Genomic DNA, 21,247 nt, shown 5'->3' on the forward strand with positions numbered 1-21,247 from the left:
CATAAATTAAAGTTGACCTCAGGCAACTTTAACTTACATACTGAGCCAATAAGTCATTTCTATGCTCAACATCATTCCACATGATTAATAAAATTGCATGTAAATACTCACAGGAATCTGTTGGCATTGACATTTTCCTAACTGTACAAAAGTAGACACTACATTTTATTAAATTACTACACTTAGGACATATCTACACTACAAAATTATGTCGACCTATGTTATGTTGGCATACAGCTACCACAGTAATTCACTTTTCCGTGTCCATACTACGCTCCTTGTGTTAGCAGTGCGTATCCTCACCAGGAGTCCTTGCACTGATTGTACTGTCAGCCTAGGGCATTGTGGCATGGTTTCTGAAAGACAGTAACAGTCATAAGCAATGAAGTGTCTACACTGACACTGTATCGATCTATCAACAATGACTCTATGCCTCTTGAAGAGGTGAAGTTATTAAGTCGGCGTAGCGGGGCTGTTACATTGGCAGGCGTGAAATTTTAGTGTAGACACTTACATAGTTAGATCTAACTCTGTAGTGTAGACCAGGCCTTAGACACTGATGTTTATACATGAAATGTTTTCTCCTTATGTATATTAAATCAATCAAATAATACTGTAGTTAATGAAAATACATACAGGTTTGTGTAGTAACAGCACCTTGCTATAATTTATTTAAAGTCCCAGGAACATATGAGTTCAAAGACACTATGGCACAAAGGACAGCTTTTGATTAAATTAAGCCAAAGGAGTTCCACAAATCATCCTACACTGCAATGTGGAACTTGAGTCAGCTGACCAATGTCAGGGAACCCTGGACTTGAGTATCTACACTGCATTTTAACCCTAGGTTAAGAAATTTCAGACCCGTGCTCAAACCTAAGGCTCTGGTGTATGCACTGCAGTGCACAGACCTGAGCCAAAGTAAACATATCCCTAAGTGCCTAGGGCCCCCCATCATACTCTAGCCCTAGGAACATGGTATGCTGTGTGGAAACTTTACTGCCCATCCTGTTTCCTAACTGTGCTGGTGCTATTGATGGGACTCAGGTGCCCGTAAGGAACACACTTAGTTCCTTTGGTGGCTGGCTCAGTAGAATGACTGCAGTGAGAAGGCTTTATACTGAACTACCCTCTAATCCAGGGGTTGGCAACCTTTCAGAAGTGGTGTGCTGAGTCTTCATTTATTCACTCTAAGGTTTTGTGTGCCAGTAATACATTTTAACGTTTTTAGAAGGTCTTTGTCTATAAGTCTATAATATATAACTAAACTATTGTTGTATGTAAAGTAAATAAGGTTTTAAAAATGCTTAAGAAGTTTCATTTAAAATTAAATTAAATTAAAATGCAGAGCCCCCCAGACCAGTGGCCAGGACCTGGGCAGTGTGAGTGCCACTGAAAATCAGCTCACGTGCCGCCTTCGGCACGCGTGCCATAGGTTGCCTACCCCTGCTCTAATCTGAGGATTGGGCTCTCCACCTCTATGCTGAGTCACATTGGCAGGAAAATGCCCGTGTGCACCTGATCTGAGGATAATTAAGACATCAGCTTCCACCATATTAAAATGGAACTTTGCGATTCTTAATTTTTGAAATAGGATATTCAGTGTTTTTGTTTGGTTATTTTTTATTTATTTTTGTCTGTTTGTTTTGAAGTTTGACATAAAATGTAGGTTTCAGAGGAAAAACACACATACACTCTGATGTATATGTGTAAATAAAACAAGTTACGTGGCTTATACGTAACTCAGTGTCACTGATTTCCCCTCCACTGGGAAGCCAACCTGCAAGGCCCTGGATAGCTGTTACTGGTAACTTACTGCTGGCAGATAGGTGACAGTGTCAGAATGGGACATAGGGGTCAGAAATTGGAGCAAAAATATATGTATTTTTAAAGTGCCAGCCTTACACAGAGTAAGCTGCTATAGAAAGATAAAGAACTGGACTCTGCCAAGATTTGAACCTAGAGCTCCAAGGCGTCTAGATGTTTCAGAGTTGAAGTTTCAACTGCTAATCTGCTCACAAGAATAAAGTAAAATTGTGAATGATACCCTCTTACTGAACTCAGATCTATTTTATTTTTCTTAACTTCTACAGAATAATACATTTTAAAATTGTCACCATTATGAAAATAATGGGCTTTGTTTCTCTGGTGGGGACAGTGAGCTGCACCACTAGGGTTACCATATTTGAACAATCAAAAAAGAGGACAGGGGGAGCCCACCCCCACCCCCATCCACTCCCTCCCTCTTCCCGCCCCCTGACTGCCCCCCTCAGAACTCCCAACCCCCCCCCCCCCGCTCCTTGTCCCCTGACTGCCCCCTCCTGGGACCCCTGCCCCTAACTGCCCCCACCATGTTCTCTGTCCAGACAGTGGAGGGGCAGAGGGTTGGGCCCACACCGCACAAGATGTGGCAGGATCCAGTTTTAAATTTACCCCCTGCCCTTGCTTCACTGAAGGGGGGAGGGGAGAGTTGCTCTTGACTTCTGTGGGGTACCAGGGAGTGGAAGCCCCAACCCCGCCTGAAGTCACTGGTGCAACCCCTCCCGCTCCAGCTGGGGAGCTGCACCTGGCCCTAGGAGCTGCAGGGGCTGCCACTCCCGGAATCTCCCTCCCTCCTGCCGTGGCTGCGGGAGGCTCCCTTGTCCCACTCACTGCCTTGGCGGGCGCGATGCAGCAGCTGGAAGGGAGGGGAGGAAACCCCCCATTCTCCCCCCTCGCCAGGCAGCCTCCTTTGTGAGAGCTCGGCCCTGATGCGCTGCCCTGCCCGAGCTGCAGCCGCGCCGGAGAGCGTCCGAGGGCTGCAGGCAGCGCTGAAGCTGCTGGAGGATGAGTCAGAGCTGGCCCCGCACCAGCAGGCTGAGCAGGGAGTTGTCGCGGGAGAAGTTTCCCTGCAGGCTCCGCTCCAGCCGGCGGAAAGCCGGGAGCCTGAGGGCACCCGTGCTGGCGGTGCCGCAGGGAGGGAGGTTATGGGCTTGGGCGCCGCACGGAGGGAGGTTACGGACTTGGATGCCCAGGGAAACTTCTCCCAGGGAAACTTCTCCCGGGACAACTCACTGGTGCGGGGCCAGCTCCAACTCATCCTCGGGCAGCCCCGTTGGCACCAGCGCTGCCTGCAGCGCTCGGATGCTCCCCGGCGCGGCTGCAGCTCGGGCAGGGCAGCATGTCAGGGCCTTGGAACTCGCCACCTGGGGCTGGGACCGGGGGGCCCCGGATGGGTCCGGGTTCAAGGAGCGCCCAGCTGTGAACGTGGCGCCGAGCTCAACAGAACCCCTAGCGGCTCCTGGGCGAAGAACCTCCCCGAGCCTTGCAGTCCTAGGACGGGCACTCAGAGGCTTGCTCCGTCAGGGTTATCATACGTCCATATGCCGGCGGGCCGGGAGGGATTTTTAAATATCAAAAAACCCAGACGCTTTTTAGATATTTAAAAATTCCTCCCGGATGGCCATTTAACAACCAAAAAGCCGGACATGTCCAGGGAAATCCAGACATATGGTAACCCTATGCACCACCCCCAACAAAATGCACAGGGAAACACTGAAAGATCACCAGCACATAGCAAGTGTGTTATGCTGCTGAAAGGGATACAACCTGCTGCTTCCTCTGCAGCTGGTCAACTCTCCTGAGTGGTGGGACCTTGTTAAATAAGACTTCAGTGGATCTACTCGCAGGCATAAAGTGCAAGCATAGTCTTTGTAGGATGGTGGCCTACATTTGGAAACAGACAACAAGTGTCCATTGGTATGTGTGATGATCCTAAATTGTTTTCTACTAATGCGATCCCCAGTGGTACTCATAACGTTGTACGTGCTCAGTCAAGCACCTGCCAGCATTTTAAGCTGTAGATAATCACCCCCGCCCCCCAATCTATGCTTTCCATTGGACACATGAAGCGGTCATGGAGGCTTTGCAGGGGCGGGGAAGGGTTTCCGTGGATTGAAGATTTCTCTGATCGCACACCCCCGGGGCAGGTGCCGACCGGGAAGGGTTTCACCTGCTGGGCCCCCGCGCAGCGGCCCGGCGGCGGAGCACTGCGTTGCACCGGGCTGAGGACGCAGGGGAGCATGCCGCTGGGCCCAGTCCGGGGAGCCCCGCCGCCAGCCCCAGAGCGGTTCAGCCGCCGCCTCCAGCACCTCCCTCCTCCCAGCACCCCGCTGTGTGCTTAGCACGTTGAGGCGCCCTCCCGCCCTATTTCTCCCTCCTCCTCTCGGCAGGGTGCGCGGCGGGCCGGGGCCGCTGGGGGCGCCCGCCCGCCCGCCCGGCGAGAGTCGTACAGCGGCCGCGCGGCTAGCGGCTCGGCAGCAGGGCAGGGCTTTGCAGCCCTGGCTGGGGCTCAGCGCGTCGCTGCCCCCTCCCCTCGGACAGCGGAGGCGGGTTGGTTTGAAAGGGAGGCGGCGGCGGCTGCCATGTAAGTGGCTCGGGCGGGCGGCAGTAGGAGGCGCCGTTGGGAGCCGGGTGAGCCGCACTGTGGGCAGGGGGCGGGCGTGCCCGTCCCAGCAGCGATGAGCGCGGCAGGCGGGCGGCGGCCGACCGGGGCGAGGCGCTGAGGGCCCGGCCGGAGGCTCCCCGGCCCCCGCCCATGGCCTTCATGATGATGAAGAAGAAGAAGTTCAAGTTCCGCGTGGAGCTGGAGCTGGACGAGCTCTCGTCAGTGCCCTTCGTCAACGGCATCCTCTTCTGCAAGGTGCGGCTGCTGGACGGCGGCAGCTTCAGCGGGGAGTCCTCCCGGTAGGTGCCTGGCCCCCTGCGCGCCCCGTCCCCTGGCACCAGTCAGGCGAGCGGTGCATGCAGACCTCCCCCGTCGCCATGAAAGCCCATCCCCGCCACAGAGACCCGTGCAGCCGCCTTCCTCCGGAGCGCCTTGCAAACCCGCCGCTGTGCAGCCCTTCTGCCTCCAAATGCCGGCCCAGCGGACTTGCAGCCCTCTGTCTCTGTAGCCTTGCGATAAAAGCAGTATCCTCTGCTCAGAATTAAAAGCTTATAACCCCCTTCACCCACCAGCCCGCGCTGTAAGTACATCACTTATGAGTTGTCATTCTGCTGCTTTATCTCTAGTGTATGTACCATGGTAACTACATTTGCAAAGAAGGTAACAATTACATCCATCTCATAGTCGCTTTCTGTTGGTGTCTAGCAAGCTTCTGAACTTAGAAACACGTAAGAGCAAGCAGTTGAGCCCTTTATTGAATATCCTTGATGATTACTAGAGTCTGGCGCGGATAGAAAATGTGTATCCGCATCCGATCAGCGAACCGCAAACGTGGTCCGCGGATACCCGCAGATTTTCAGGGCTCTTATTTTGGCTGGGTTATGGGGGTATACAGTGCAATGTACTAAACTTAAGCATGCAGTATACTACTTTCCTTGCACAAAGGTGACAGCAGCACTTTACCTTTGGAGCTTCGTCATTGTGGACTTGCTCTTAAATTATTTACTGCTTGTGATTAGATTACGTATTTTGAAATGGCCATTAATGAACCACTGCAGAAAGATTAGGTGACTCAGAAGTGAGGTGTCCATCCCTGAAGCTTTTAAAAAAAAATGTCTTGCAAGTTTTGTTGGCATTTAGCAATGGGCTTTAGAGCATCTCTTATCTTCTGATATAGACATGGCATTTAGTGTGATGCAACAGCTTGGAAGAAGCTAGAAAAGGCTTGGATAGGCTTCAGCTAGATAAAGTGATTTGCCATACATGCTTCCCCAAATTTCTGTTTATTTCCTCAGTTAGAAAGTAATAGTGTACACACATACGGACACGCTGTCTCTCTAAGTAAGAGTCATGCTGTTCTAAAGCATGGACTCTTCAGTAAGGGCAAAGTTGTATTGATTTTAAAAGCTCACGGGAATGTAGACTTATTTACTGTAGTCACATTCGTGTTTTTTTTCCAGTCTCTTCCATATCTATCAACAATAATGTTAATGGAATAAGAATATGGAAGTTTGTCTGCTGAAATATTGTAGACAGAAAGCCAAGAAAATTAGCACCTAATGTAACTTGACTATGTACAGTCTTTTCCTATGCAGACTTTTTTAAAGTCAATTCTGACTAGAGTTAATTTATATAACATAATATGACTAGAAAGGAAGGACAGTTTACCCATTCTATGTAAAAGAGTGGAAATAAGAATATTCAAGCTCCCGCAACCCAGTTAGTGTTACACATGGTTGCAGTCAGCAGGGTCCATTAATAATCTGATTTAAGGCAGCCTATACTGTACTTGTCTTCTGTTTGATACTTTACTGCCACTTTTCACTTTTTTATGTACTTGAGAATCACAGTAAAAGTATTAACATAAAAGTGTCCATAGAAAAATGGCATCTTATTTCTTGTATGTGTCTGAGCCATGTACTTAACAGGAATAATTCCATTTGTCAAACTGCAGAGCAAATGCAGCTGTGGAAAGACAGCTGGATTCCTTTTTGCCTCATACATCAGGAACAGAACTGTCAGCTCAGTTCTGACTGCAGAATATTTATTTGCTGCTGATAGTACGTGAGACAGAACATAACTTGATTTTTATCTTTCCAGATACCAGGTGGAAGTTGCAGCATTGGCAGTTATAATTTTTTTTTTCTATTTTGGCTTGTCAGCTTCTTCAGTAAATCCTTGAGAGACTAAATATCCAGCCCCAATATATTATTTGTCCATGACATGGATTACATCTTTGCTTTAATGTCATTACAAAAATGATTACTTGCTGAAACTTTTCAAGGCTGGACAGCTAGAAATCAGTGTAAAAAATTATATTGCCATTCAGTGCTTATTATTAAATTACCATATATGTTAGTAACAGAGTTTACTGAATTATCTGTTTTGATTCTGTGGATGGAAGTGTTTTATGAGGATAAAGTTATGCTGCCTGGAGTGGCTCATAAGTGAGAATACCAACCTCCAAGCAGACTCTTAAGAAGTAGGGCACAAACCCCAACCTGTTTGTGAGCTCTCTGCTTAGATTTCACTAGCCCAGTAACAAGTGTAAACACCTCAAGCACTATACAGCCTTAACAGGGAGTTACAGACAGTCCTCTTGGACATTCCAATCTGTCTTGCCACCCAGGCAAGCTTGACTCTGTGACAGATAGTCACTTTAGACTAGAAATCACAATGTTCAGGTTACTTCCAGTCCCAAAGGACAGGTCACTTACCCCAGATCAGTTGTACTCCGATCTCAAATCAAAGAGTGGCTGTAGCCAATCCTGTAATAAATTAACTAAAGATTTATTAACTAAGAAAAGAAATAAGATAATTATTTACAAGGTTAAAACAGGAAATGTACACACACAATTGAAATACAGTCTTAGATTTAAAAGGGTTATATAAGTTTATATAATGAGCAGCTCTATGTATCCGTTAGGGCTGATCCATGCCAAGCAGCATGGGGATCTCTTGCTTATGTTTAGGAATCTTAGGCAGTCAGAGTCCAGATAGCATAAAGAGACCCCAATTCCTTCTGTTAAGGGATTTTAATCTCCCCTTCCATAGAGTTCAAGCTGATGGGATGAGTGGTTCTGCATATAACCTCTTCAGGGGTGGAGCAATTGACAAAGTCTTTGTTTTACAGTGGCCCTTTTGGACTCAGTAATCCTTCCTGAGGATCAGGAGAGGATGCCTTCTGTAGGAATCCAGCATTTTGTATTAAGTAAAGTGGTATTTTTTAATTCCTCACTCCACCCGGTTGAGTTCCAGAGTTTCAGAACAAAAAATTTACAGTTATAGAGCACACACATAAGTATTATAGCATGGATACAGATATTATAAGTAGGATTAATACATGCAGCCAACTAGCATTTCATAAAGTCTAAACACATTTTTATTATACTAATATCTGTTTTTATTATACTAACCCCCAAGTAAACCAGACTGGTTTCCACCCATGTGTTAAACAGTGTTCTGTTAGGCGTGGGGCCTTGGCATGAGCTGGCACTGGGTCTGCCAGCATCACAGACAATTTTACCAAAATGGAGTTTTGGACCATGCACTTCTGAATCAACTGTAACCTTACACAGAAGTGTAGTCCCAAGTAACTGGGATGTTTGTTGGGTTTTTTTTGGTGGGAGTAGGGACTTCAGACCAGCAACACTTTACTCTCATCTCATTTCTGTTTAACACACTGCTGAATGATTTTGCTTTACCAGTAACAGATGATAATTTTCATGTGCTGATTACTTTAGATGCTAACATCTCATTACTGTTATAGGCAGATACTACTGTCTTAGGCCTGGTCTACACTTAAAATTTAGGTCGATGTAGCTATGGCACTCAGAGGTGTGCATGATCCACATCCCTGAGTGCCATAGCTATGCCGACCTAATCCTGTCACTCGGGGCAAGGGTGTTCCTACAATGACAGAAAAACCCCTTCCATCATGATAGGTGGCATCTACACCATGGAGTTTTGCCACCATAGTTACAGCACCATAGCTGTGCTGCTATAGTCTCTGTAGTGCAGACAGCGCCTTAGTCACTTTCTCTAGTTGATGTATATCATCTGGGAAATCTTTGTTAAAAGACAATAGACTACAACCAAGCAGATGCATATATTGTAAGCCTTGTCCTTCCTTTACCTTGCACCCTTAGCACTATGTGATGTCAAAGTGAGACCCCAATCTTGAAAACACATATTCTTAACTTTTCATATGTGCATTAAGCATGTGTCTAAGTGTTTGCAGAGTGAGGGGCCTTAGGTCTTGATCCTGCAATGTGATGTACTTGGGCAGCTCTTAAGGAATTTAGTGGGGTTCCCCGGGGGGAACAGGGATCCACCAGTATGCACTGAATTGCAAGATTGGGACCTGAGAGGATGAGCCTCCTTAGTTATTTTTTTTTCTTCTTCTTTGGAGTGTGGTTTTAAAATGGAACAGAGCAGTAAGTTATGTGCTCATATTACAGGAAACCAGAGTGCGGGTCTCTAAAATTTTGTCTGGCAGAGTTGGATGCGTCACAAAGATGTTGCTGCACTTGTAGAGGAAGGTATAGAATTCCTTTGCAGTAGTTCTTTTTATGCCAATTTAGGGAGTGTCTGTGCTATTGGCACCAGAATGAATTGCTTTATTCCTACATAGGTGAACTCAAATTGTTTCAATAAAAATATAAGAACTTCCATACTGGGTCAGACCAATGGCCCACCTAGCTCAGTATCCTGTCTCCGACAGTGACAAGTACCAATAAAATGAAGGGGTTAGTGTTCAGCAGAATCTTCAAACTAGCTTAGTCTTTATTTTTTAAATGAGCATTGTCTTTCTATTGTTCAATGTGATAAAATGCAAACTGCACTAGTATTTGTTAAGAGTTGATAATCATGTGCTCAAAATAGTTAACTTAATAGCATTTTAAGATGTTCAGGGAAGCTTGTTTAAATGTTTCAGAGAATGATTTAAAATATTTTGAGAAAATTTTGTGTGTGTCATAAATTAACCGCATTGTTGGCTATGCAGCCTTTTTTTAAGTGTTCACCCAATGTCTGGTAACATAATTGTTTGGGGAGAAACTTAATGGGGTTAGGTGCTCCAGTCCCACTGACTGGGAGTTGGGTTCTTAACTGACATCTGTGTCTTTGGAAGTCTTCCCTTTTTAAGAACAGTCTTATTCAGAACTGTAAAACAGCTTTGTAAATGCCTTTCACTTCCTTCCCAACACTTATTCTTAAACATGATATCACAAAAGAGCCAAATATACATCAACATCTTAAGATAGCATTAGATGCTGACAAAATGTGACATAAAATACAGTGTACACCTCTACCCCGATATAACACAAATCCGGATATAATGCGGTAAAGCAGTGCTCGGGGGGGGCGGGGCGGGGCTGCACACTGTGGCAGATCAAAGCAAGTTCGATATAATGCGGTTTCACCTATAACACAGTAAGATTTTTTGGCTCCCGAGGACAGCGTTATATCGGGGTAGAGGTGTATATGCAGGGATGGCAGGTTTATAGAAATGTTGGTGGTGCCCAGAACCCGCCCCCCCCCCCCCCCAAACTCCACCCCCGACCTGCCGAAGGCTCTGGGAGGGAGTTTGGGTGGGGGGAGGAAGTCTGGGGTGCAGGCCCTGGGCTTGAGCAGGGGATAAGGGTGCAGGCTCTGGGACAGAGTTTGGGTGTAGGCTCTAGGCTGGGGCAAGAGGGGGTGAGGGGTGCAGGCTCTGGGAGGGAATTTGGGGGTATGTGTGTGTGTGCGGGTAGGGGTGCAGGCTCTGGGATGGAGTTCGGGTGCTGGGTGCAGACAGGCTGGGGCAGGGGGTGGGTGTGCAGGAGGGGGTGAGGGGTCCAGGCTCTGGGAGGGAGTTTGGGGGTGCAGAGGGAGAAGCTGGAGGCCCTGGGAGGGAGTTTGGGGGCAGGAGGTGGTGTGTGTTAAGGGTGAGGGGGTGCAGGCCCTGGGAGGGAGTTTGGGAATGGGAGGGGGTGCAGGGGTGAGGGCTGTGCGGTGGGGCTGGGGATGAGGGATTTGGGCTGTGGGAGGGGGCTCAGGGCTAGGGCAGAGGGTTGGGGTGGGGCTGGGGATGAGGGCTCTGGGGCTCAGGATGAGCAGTTTGGGGCACTGGAGAGGCTCAGGGCTAGGGCAGAGGGTTGGGGTGTAGGGGTGAGGGCTCTGGCTGGGGGTGCGGGCTCTGGGGTGGGGCAGGGCTGGGGATGAGTTTGGGGTGCAGGCAGGCTGCCCCAGGGCTGGGGCCAGAGAGGAGGATTCCCCCCAGCCCTCTCCCTGTTGGCAGCAATGAGCTCTGGGGGAGGGGCCCCCTCTCACCCCCGGCAGCACACTCACCCCGCACCACTGTCACTGCACGTGCTCCTAGGGCCCCTCTCAGGTCCAGGAAGCCCTCTTGCCTCCCCTGTGGTGGGTGCGGGCTGCCATCACGTGTGGCCTCCTCCCCTGCTGCTGCCCCTCACTGTAGCCTCCCTAGGGTGGGGGATGAGGCTGCCCCTTGTCCAGCATGGGGCAGGAGCGGTGCCTGCGGGCGGGGGAGGGGGGGTGCTGGTGGAGGGTCCTGCTGGAAAAGGGAAGGGTCTGAGGCGGAAGGGCAGGGTAAGGGCAGCCTGCCCTGCCACTAGTGGATAGTGGGCACTAGGACCCTGTGGTGGCAGTTGATGCCGGGAGCCAGAAGAGCAGAGTCAGCAGGGAGCTGCAGGGGAGACACTTTGGGACCCAGGGGAGATGCGCGGGGGCAGCAAGTGGGGGCTGGGGGACACTCAGGGGAGGTGCTTGGGGGTGGCAGGCGTGGCCGGGGAGAGTCCCAGCCCCAAACATTGGTGGAGCTGGGACCCCCGGGCCCTGAATATTGCTGGAGTCCGGGCACCATGGGCCCATACAACTCGCCGCCCTTGTGTATATGTGTTATAAGCCAAATGGATCCAACTAGTCTTATATCCACAAACTGTCTTGCTAAATTGTATTATGTTACCGATTAAAACCCTGATCCTGCAAACACTTTCATATGTCAGTAGTCCTACTGAGCAAAGGGGGAAAATGGACATGTCAGGTAAAAGTTCAGGCTGTTGGAAAATATTTATTCTTCAGCACTGTTATCTCTTCATTGTATATTCCTGGAGGCATTCTGCGCCAAAAAAATATTAAAAATTTCTGCCCACAATATTTTAAAATTCTGCAAATGTTATTTGTCAAGTTAACATTACATAATCACACTAGTTTCAATTATTTTGGTAATTTATTTCAAAATACCTGTCAGCAAGTATGTCTGTAAAAATACAGAGAGACACAAAAATTCCCCCAGGAGTAAAGAGTTAAAGAAACCCCTATGACCACCCAGTTCCTGTTTCTCTGCCCTCTTTCGCCCCAGAGGCCAGCTGGGGGGCCAGTCACCCACAACCCCTCCCCCCCAGAGCCCAGCCGCAGTTCTCCCTCCAGCCAATACACCTGCACCCCCTCACCCTCCAGAGCCTAGACACCTACTCCCCTCCCCTCCAGAGACCAGGGATCCATAGGGAGAAAAAGCCTGACGCTGGATCCCTGCTGTCTCCTTCCCTCAGGGCACGTGGGGAACTGTAGCTGCCGGGAACACTCTAGCTCCCTCCTGTCCCCCGCACTCCCCCGGCAGTGTCTTCTATGTGCAAGCTGGGCTCTGCTGGGTCCAGTGGCCCCTAGTGGTGGCCAGAAGCACTGCAACCCATTTCTGTGGGAGAAAGGAAATTCTGTGCACGCAACATTAACTTCTGCAAAATTCTGCATTGCGCAGTGGTGCAGAATTCCCACAGGAGTAATTGTACAATATATACATTAGTGAAGACTTAGTGCTAGTCTACCCTACCACTTAAGTTGATGTAACTCACCCCTTGAGCGATGTAAGTTACATCAAATTAAAACATTGTCTACAATGTGGCAGAAGCAGGAATAGAATCCAGTTCTCCAGGGCAGCATTCAATTGCTGTAATCACAAGTCTTCCTTTCTCTTGATTACACATCTTCCAATTTCTGCAACAAATGAAACAGGAATCCTACAGACAACAGTCTTCTTCACTGCATAACCCTGGTTTATCTCCAGAGTAGGTCCACTGCACTGAATGGAAAAAATAGTATGTTATGTAATTAAAGACTATCATAATACTTATGCACAAGAAGGTTGGATTAAGGTTGAACAGGCCATTTTAATTCTGTCATTTAATCTTTTAATGTAGCTTTTTTGTGTGTAACTGCCTACGTCTTTTAAAAAGCAAACAAAAAATGTAATCATGTGGCATCATATTGACATTGATGGCTCATCAGCAGGGTAGAAACCTTTAAATCCACTGCATAGACCACTTGAGCTAGCAGTCATAGATTGTTATATTCTGTATGGACCAGCGGTAGAGCAGGATGAGAGATGAACAATACCTATTGGTTTCAGTTATTTGTTGACAACAGTGGAATGGTGAGACTCAGGGAATCTTGGGTTTGCTCCTCTCCAGAGCCTGGAATAATTCTCTAGTAGGCACAGATTCTTCTGCTAGTTCCCACCATCCTTGATCCTTCTGCCTCCTCTCCTCCAATTTGTTCCAGTCCTGTCTTTTCCAGTTCAGTTCTACCATGGAGGAAGAAATAAGGCAGCCATCCCTAGAAACATTCAGGAAAGGATTGCAGAGTATCTCCATGAACGTTTCATCAAGATCTCTCAGGAGGATAAAAGGGACATCTCTATGTACATAAACTGCTCTGGATGCTGCATCCCCATTTCTCTCCCCATAATCCTGCAGATACCAAATTCTATCTCTGTTTTTTGTACTGCTGTCCTTGACACCTCATGATACCTTAAGGATGGACCAGATGCCATCTTTCAATTTAAACAGTGTAAGGGAAAATGCATGCATATGCTTACCCAAGGTCCCTGTGACTGGGTTGGCTTACCCCGCACTAACCCAGACAGGGTTAAGCCCCAGGTGTTGACAGCGGAAGTCCCGCCTCCCTGGCAAGACTGGGCATGCTCCAAGTGCTCTAGCAGTATAAAGGGAGGGAGACTGGCTCATTCTGGGCTGGAGGCCACAGGGGAAGGACCTGCCAGAGAAGCTCCTGCGGAGGGCCAGCCACAGCCTCTGAATACGCCGGGAATCGCAGCCGTCCACGGCCCACCTGCACCCCAGCAACTGGAGGAGACCCTGGAGACGACTGGACCTGCTGAGCACAGGGGAATCTATGTCTCATGGGAAACCTCATCACAGACTCAGGTAGGAAGTGACCCAGGGAGGGTGTCAGTGGTACCTTCCACCCAGGGAAACTCAGTGTGTTTCGGCAGGACCCCCCCGCTGAGTCAGTGGCAAGCAGCTACGCCGCTGTTAGGGCCCTGGGTCGGGGCCCGGTGGAGTCGGGTGGGCCCGGGCCCTCCTACCGGGGCAGCCACACCCTAGTGCTATAGCCTCTGGCTGCTAGGCCACGCTGCCCTGCGCTGAAGGGCTGCTTTATGGACTGTGACTGATAGTCCATACTGCCCTGACCCCAGGAGCGTGGACTGTCACACGTGGTGGAGAATGTGGGCATCGCCCGGGACCTGCTGAAAGGTTCAGTGTAAGGAATCTAGACGGTGGGAGCCCCACCGCCATCTAAGATGGATACAGAGAAGCTTCTAAAGTGGTTGCTGGAGAACCAGCAAGAGCAGGCGGCCCAACAGCAACAGCAGCAGGCTCACATGATGCAGCAGATGGCCGGCCAGCCAGCAGCAGCAGTTACAGATGACCCAGCACCAGGAACAACAGCAGCAACTCCTTCGAGAGCTGGCTGCCCAGCAACAGTTACAACAGGAATGCCTAGTCCAACAAGTGGCAACTCTACTGCCCCCGCCGGGAGCTCCAGTCCCTACACCGACAGGATCGGGAGAGGCTCCAGTGGGGCTGCCAGTTCACCTTACTAAGATGGGACCAGGCGACGACCCTGAGGCATTCCTGGTCACATTCGAACGAGTCGCCACCGCTGCTCGGTGGCCCCCAGAGCACTGGGCCACCATGCTAGTCCCTTATTTGATGGGACAGGCACAGACGGCCTACCGTAAGCTTGATCCCTGAGAGTCCTTGGAATACCCCCGGGTGAAAGCGGCCATTTTAGACCAGACCGGCATTAGCCCTGAGATGTACCGCCAGCGCCTACGTAAAGAGCAGTATCCTCCTGGGGTTTGACCTCGGGCCGTGGCCCAACGGGTACGGGATCACTGTTGGAGATGGTTGGAGCCAGAAGGCTTGACTGGCCTCAGGTAGCAGAGATGGTGGCGCTTGAACAGTTCACACAGATCCTCCCGGCAGGAGGGAAAGCATGGGTGCCATGTCACCGGCCGGCGACCCTGTCAGCAGCCGTGGGCCTGATGGAGGACTACTTGGCGGCCGAAGGAGCCGAGGCACTCCCATGGAGGTCCAGAAACCCGAGCAGGAGAGACGGGCCAGACAAAGGAAGCCCTCGGGGCACGGAGGCTCGGGAATCTCCGTCCAACACCCGCTCCACACCCACTAAGCCTCCCAGGCCTGAACCCAGGCACAGAGTTCCAAGGACTCCGATTAGAAAGGAATGGCCCCCACAAGGGGGGCGGAGCCTGTCAAGGGAAGGCCTTGGACCTTCAGAAGGCCGGAATCACTGTTGGGGGTGCAGACAAGGGACATTTTCGGCTGGACTGCCCCTTCATGGATTGCAACTATGGGCAAATGTGGGTGGCTGGACACAGAGCCTGGAAAAGGGGGCCGGGAAAATTAGTGATCTCTGTGCGAATAGAGGGGACCCCCACGAATGCTCTTGTGGACTCGGGATGCAGTAAGATCCTCTTACGGGAGGGGCTGGTCCCGGATCTTAGACTCTCGGGGGGGAGGTGGGGAGATACACCTACAATGTGTCCATGGGGACATCTGCCCTTACCCCACAGCCTGGGTGAGGATCGAGATTGGCCAGCGGGAGGAAGTCCTCCACGTGGGCATGGCCCTTAGTCCTGGGACGAGACTGGCCAGAATTTCGGGAGATCCTCCTGCAGTATCAACCACCCGCTTCACAAATGGAAGGGGCTATGTCTCCAGGAAGGGGACTGCTCGGACACACACTGGAGGCAGACCCCGGGGAAGGGATGTCTATGGCGGAGAGGGTGCCCGCTAACACCCGACATCCCTCCGTGGAAGACTCGCAGACAGAGCTGGAGCGGGACATTGACTTCGTGAGGGAGCAGAGAGAAGACCCGACTCTGAGTAGGGCCTGGGAGCAGGCCACCGTTCCCGGCCCTGAAGAGGACACATCTACGAGACCTCCACAGGGGCCTTGGTTTGAGATCCAGCGGGACTGCCTATATCGGGTGGTTCAGGAACCACGAACACCGGAGCCGCTTCGTCAGTTGTTGGTTCCCCGGAGGTTGCGACAAGGCCTCCTACAGTTAGTGCACGCAAACCCATGGGCAGGACATCTGGGATGAGAAAAGACCCTTCAGAGGGTGGCCCACTGTTTTTTTTTTTTTTTTTTTTTTGGCCCGGCATTCACCAAGAGGTCCGGGAGTATTGCGCGTCGTGCCCGGAATGCCAGCGGGCCGGACCAAAGGGTGTACTCTGAGCCCTGTTAATACCCCTGCCTGTGGTTGGTGTACCCTTCGAACGCATCGGAATGGACTTGGTTGGACCCTTAGAAAGAAGCAAGACAGGGAACAGATTTATTTTAGTGATTGTGGACTACGCGGGACGTTACCCCAAGGCTGTTCCCCTCCGAGCAGCCACGTCACCGGTGATTGCCACCGAACTCGTGAAGGTCTTTGCTAGGGTTGGGATACCCACGGAGATCCTGACTGACCAGGGGACTAACGTATCCTCGAAACTGATAGCTGAGCTGTGCCGCCTCCTGAATATATGGACCTTCCGAACGTCGGTGTACCATCACAAACAGACGGTCTAGTGGAGCGTTTTAATGGTAATCTGAAGTCCATGTTGAGGAAGTTCGTGGAGGAAGACCCCAGTCATTGGGACACACTATTCCCAGCCCTGCTGCTCGCCATAAGGGAGGTACCCCAAGCATCAACCGGGTTCTCACCCTTCGAACTTTTGTATGGCAGGCAGACCCGAGGAATCCTGGACCTCCTGAGAGAAGACTGGGAGGCACAGGAGTCGCAAATACTCGGGACCACTCAGTATGTGCTACGCTTCCGAGAACGGGTCCAAGCCTTGGGAACTTTCACCCGGGAGAATCTGCTGCGGGCCCAAGAGACACAGGAACGGGTATATAACAGAGGCGCTAAGGTACGGAGTTTTGACTCTGGAGACCGGGTGTTGCTCTTGTTGCCCTCGGCCAACTCAAAGCTCCTGGCCAAGTGGCAGGGGCCTTACGAGGTGATCCAATGGGTCGGGCCCGTAGATTATGAAGTCTGGTTACCCGGACGCCGGAGGGACACTCTGACATACCATGTGAATCTTTTGAAGGCCTGGAAGGCCAGAGAGGCCTTATTCATCATTCCGTCGCCCCCGGACCCTGAACTGGGACTGCTAGCCGAGGAACCTCTAGACCCAAGGCCAGCTACACTGGGGACCGGCCTCACCACAGCACAGCGGGAACAAATATTGCAGCTCATAAAGGATTTCCCCAACGTGCTATCAACACGCCCGGGACGAACCAATCTTATGAGCCATCATATCGCGACGATGCCCGTGCAGAAGGTGAGAGACAGCCATCAACCATTGCCCCGGAAGATGTGGGCCACAGTACGACAGGAATTGGATACGATGCTGGAGATGGGCGTAGTCGAGGAGTCAAAGAGTGAATGGCACAGTCCAATCGTTCTGGTCCCAAAACCTGATGGGGACCCCCCCCCCCCCGATTCTGTATCGATTTCCGGAAGGTAAACGCTATCTCACGGTTCGACGCGTACTCAATGTCACGGGTGGAAGAACTCCTAGAAACACTCGGGTGAGCGAGGTATTTGTCAACCCTAGATTTAACCAAAGGGTACGGGCAAATCCCTCTTACACCAAATTCCCGGGAAAAAACGGCCTTCCCAACACCATTCGGTCTCTTCCACTTTGTAACTATGCTGTTCGGGTTACACGGGGCCGCAGCGACTTTTCAGCGGCTGATGAATAAGCTCTTGCTACCTCATGACCAATACGCAGCGGTGTATATAGACGACATTGTGGCCTACAGTAACAACTGGAAGGACCACCTCAGACACCTCACCGGGGTCCTCCAGGCCCTCAGAGCAGCTGGACTCACGGCCAACCCTGTGAAATGCCATCTCGGACAGGAAGAGGTGACCTACCTTGGGTACATCGTAGGGGGAAGGAAATTGTGCCCCCAAATCAATAAGGTGCAAGCCCTTATGGATACACCCACACCCAAAACAAAGAAGCAGGTGCGCCATTTTTGGGACTGGCCGGGTACTATCGCCGCTTTGTACCAGACTTCGTATCCATCGCTGCCCCCTTGTCAGACCTGACGAAGAATTCTCAGCTGCGACAGGTACGGTGGTCCGATCCGTGTGGCAAGGCCTTCAGGATCCTGAAAGAATGGCTCACGCAGGAACCAGTCCTGCGGCACCCTGATTTTACAAAGGAGTTCATACTCTAAACCAACGCTTCAGAGGTAGGCTTAGGGGCCGTGCTCTCCAAAGAATGGGAGGGGGAGGAACACCCAGTACTGTACCTGAGTCGCAAATTATTTCCTCGAGAACAACACTACTCAACGATAGAGAAAGAGGCCCTGGCCGTGAAATGGGCTATCGACGCCCTGCGCTATTATTTACTGGGGAACACCTTCAAATTGATCACTGACCATGCTCCCCTCAGGTGGATAAACAGCATGAAAGATGCAAACCCTCGAATCATGCGCTGGTACCTGTCACTCCAGCCATACGACTTCTGCGTGTTTCATCGTCCGGGTAAGGCTAACGCTAACACGGATTTCTTTTCTAGACTGGGAGAGGTGGACGGTGAGACGGACCGCCCCCGGGGGTCCTTCTTAAGGAGGTGGGAGGGCGTGACGGGGTCGGCTTACCCCGCACTAACTCAGACAGGGTTAAGCCCCAGGTGTTGACAGCGGAAGTCCCGCCTCCCTGGCAAGACTGGGCATGCTCCAAGTGCTCTAGCAGTATAAAGGGAGGCAGACCGGCTCATTCTGGGCTGGAGGCCGCAGGGGAAGGACCTGCCAGAGAAGCTCCTGCGGAGGGCCAGCCACAGCCTCTGAATACGCCGGGAATCGCAGCCCTCCACGGCCCACCTGCACCCCAGCAACTGGAGGAAACCCTGGAGACGACTGGACCTGCCGAGCACAGGGGAATCAACGTCTCATGGGAAACCTCATCACAGACTCAGGTAGGAAGTGACCCAGGGAGGGTGTTGGAGTGGTACCTCCCACCCAGGGAAACTCGGTGTGTTTCGGCAGGACCTCCCCGCTGAGTCAGTGGCAAGCAGCTACGCCACTGTTAGGGCCCTGGGTCGGGGCCTGGTGGAGTCGGGTGGGCCCGGGCCCCCCTACTGGGGCAGCCACACCCCAGCGCTATAGCCTCTGGCCGCTAGGCCACGCTGCCCTGCGCTGAAGGGCTGCTTTATGGACTGTGACTGATAGTCCACGCTGCCCTGACCCCAGGAGCGTGGACCATCACCGTCCCTTTCCCTTCATTGGGCTTGTACATGCTTGGCTGGCAGGACTGGCTAGACTGTGGTGGAGTCTCAAACAGGTCCTGGCTTATGGCAGGTATCCCCGCCCCTGCCGCATCTTCGTCCTCTTGACTGTGGGGGGGAGGGGAGGGTCTCTGTCTTGGGCTCCTCGGAGGTATCCATGGTGGTTTGCAGGGTGCTGGTGGGATCTCTGCCAAGTATACCATGTAGCTTGTTGTTAAGGTGGCAGGTCTGCAGCTCAGCACCAGATTGTTGGCCTCGTGGTATGCCTGCCACAGTTCCTTCGCTTTCACACGGCACTGCTGCTGATCCTGTCATACCCCTTTGCCTGCATTCCTCGTGCAATCTTTTTATAGATGTCCATGTTTCCAAAGCTGGTCTGTAGCTTTGCTTGCACAGCCTCTTCTCCCCACAGGCCCAGGAGATCCAATACCTCCTGTTTTCTCCGGGCAGGAGTCCACCCAGTGCATGGAGTTGGCATGCTCAGTTGGGCAGTTACACACAACCAAGGTGAGCTGCTAAGTATTATTGCCCACTTTGGCAAGCAGGAAAAGGCATTTAAAAAACATATGGGAAATTTTAAAAGGTGGCCCATGGCAGTGGAATTTACAACTGTGACCAGAGTAGTCACTTTTGTAGGGAATGGGACATTGTGAAACAGCTGCTCAAGGACTATTAGGATTGACAAAAGTCACACAGTGTTTACACTCTGTGTTGCTGTAATGGGGCACTGAGGTCTGCCAGAGACAAATCTGAGTTTAGACATATGCAGAAATAGGTTGATGCAAGGTGACTTATGTTGACCTAACTCTGTAGTGTAAACCAGGCCTAAGTGGCATTGAACTAATGAAAGGTCTATCTACTACAGAATCCCCAAAACGAAAAAATAACCCTGCTCTGCATCAGACATACAATGCTGGCCTGGAGAAGAGCTGTATTTACAGTTAGTCCTACATTTGAGGCTTTATGCCACATGAAAGTGTCAGCAAATCACCAAATATAGTTTATTTACATACAGGAAGGATCATAACTTATGCCATGCTAACTTGCAAATAAACTGATGCAAAGTTTGATATTGATTGTTGCTTTGCATCAGTCTTAGCTTACTCCTACTGCCGGTGTTCATCTTCTTTTAACATTGTAACATTAGTTACAAAACTGTGTTTGATTTGTCAAGGAGTAACAACTGTCTTTGCTTTTTACGTGGTGAAATGATGCAATGAGGCTCACAGGAAACTGACTCATAACAGAAGGCTTTCACCAGTGTGTCCATTAGCACAGTCATAGTCACCAAGTAGTCATCTGAGTTCATATCCATGGCAACCAATCAATATTTTGTGTGTATAGTGGGGAAAGCTTTGCACATGAAATAAGAAGTCTCAGAAATTGTGATGTGGTTCTTAAAAGTTCACGTTTATAACAGTTTATTGACTTGTTTGCTTGAATACTGATAATGTCTGCAGAAAAATCACAAATATTAAAACATGCCCTGTATGAATTCTCTGGAGACTCAGTAAACCTAAAATTTGCATGTGGAACACTTGAAGTAAGAACCATTCAAGTCAAAAGTTTTTTTTTGTTTGTTTTTGTTTTTTAAAATATATATACTAGGATAAGGCTTTTTTGGTTTATTTGTTCTGATTATCTTGTTACTGGAGTGTAATGGAATGTTAGTGGTTCTCTGAAATGGATAGGTGTAACTATCCGTGTGAGGGGAAATAAATGGTGCTTTTTGGAAATCCCTTATGGTAGGAATCCACATTTTTATAGCCTTTAAACCTTGTAAAATCATCAGTTTAATGATACATATGTGCAATGGATAGAGCATCTTTACTCCATCCTTTTATAACAAACAACTTAAAAGCCTGGCAACTAGAGCTGTCAATTAATCGCAGTTAACTCAAGCGATTACTTGATTAAAAAATTAATCATGATTAATCACAGTTTTAATCACACTGTTAAACAATAATAGAATACCAATTTAAATGTATTATATTTTTGGATGTTTTTCCACATTTTCAAATATTGATTTTGATTACAACACAGAATACAAAGTGTATAGTACTCACTTTATATTTTTACTATAAATATTTGCACTGTAAAAAAATAAATAGTATTTTTAAATTCATCTCATGCAAGTACAGTATGTAGTGCAATCTCTTTATCGTGAAAGTGCAACTTACAAATGTAGAATTATTTTTTTAAATAACTT

General features: G+C 49.8%; 1 protein-coding gene across 8 annotated transcripts in view; it reads left to right on the forward strand.

Moving 5' to 3' along the window:
* EEIG2 (EEIG family member 2) overlaps positions 1-21,247 on the forward strand; it is a 64,002-nt gene that overhangs the window by 6,494 nt on the left and 36,261 nt on the right. For 4 of the 8 annotated variants that reach the window (XM_065554314.1, XM_065554316.1, XM_005285472.5 and 1 more), the window contains exon 1: positions 4,430-4,725. The exons of 2 other annotated variants lie outside the window; for them this stretch is intronic. In XM_065554314.1, the coding sequence (XP_065410386.1) occupies positions 4,577-4,725 (149 nt within the window). In that variant the 5' untranslated portion in view covers positions 4,430-4,576. Of the gene's footprint in view, positions 1-4,429; positions 4,726-4,865; positions 5,007-18,609; positions 18,730-19,450; positions 19,546-21,247 lie in introns of those variants that run through there. 2 more of the 8 variants (XM_065554319.1, XM_065554318.1) reach the window with 2 other exon arrangements.

This window comes from Chrysemys picta, chromosome 8 (genome assembly GCF_011386835.1).
Source record: "Chrysemys picta bellii isolate R12L10 chromosome 8, ASM1138683v2, whole genome shotgun sequence".
Classification (NCBI taxonomy): Eukaryota; Metazoa; Chordata; order Testudines; family Emydidae; genus Chrysemys; species Chrysemys picta.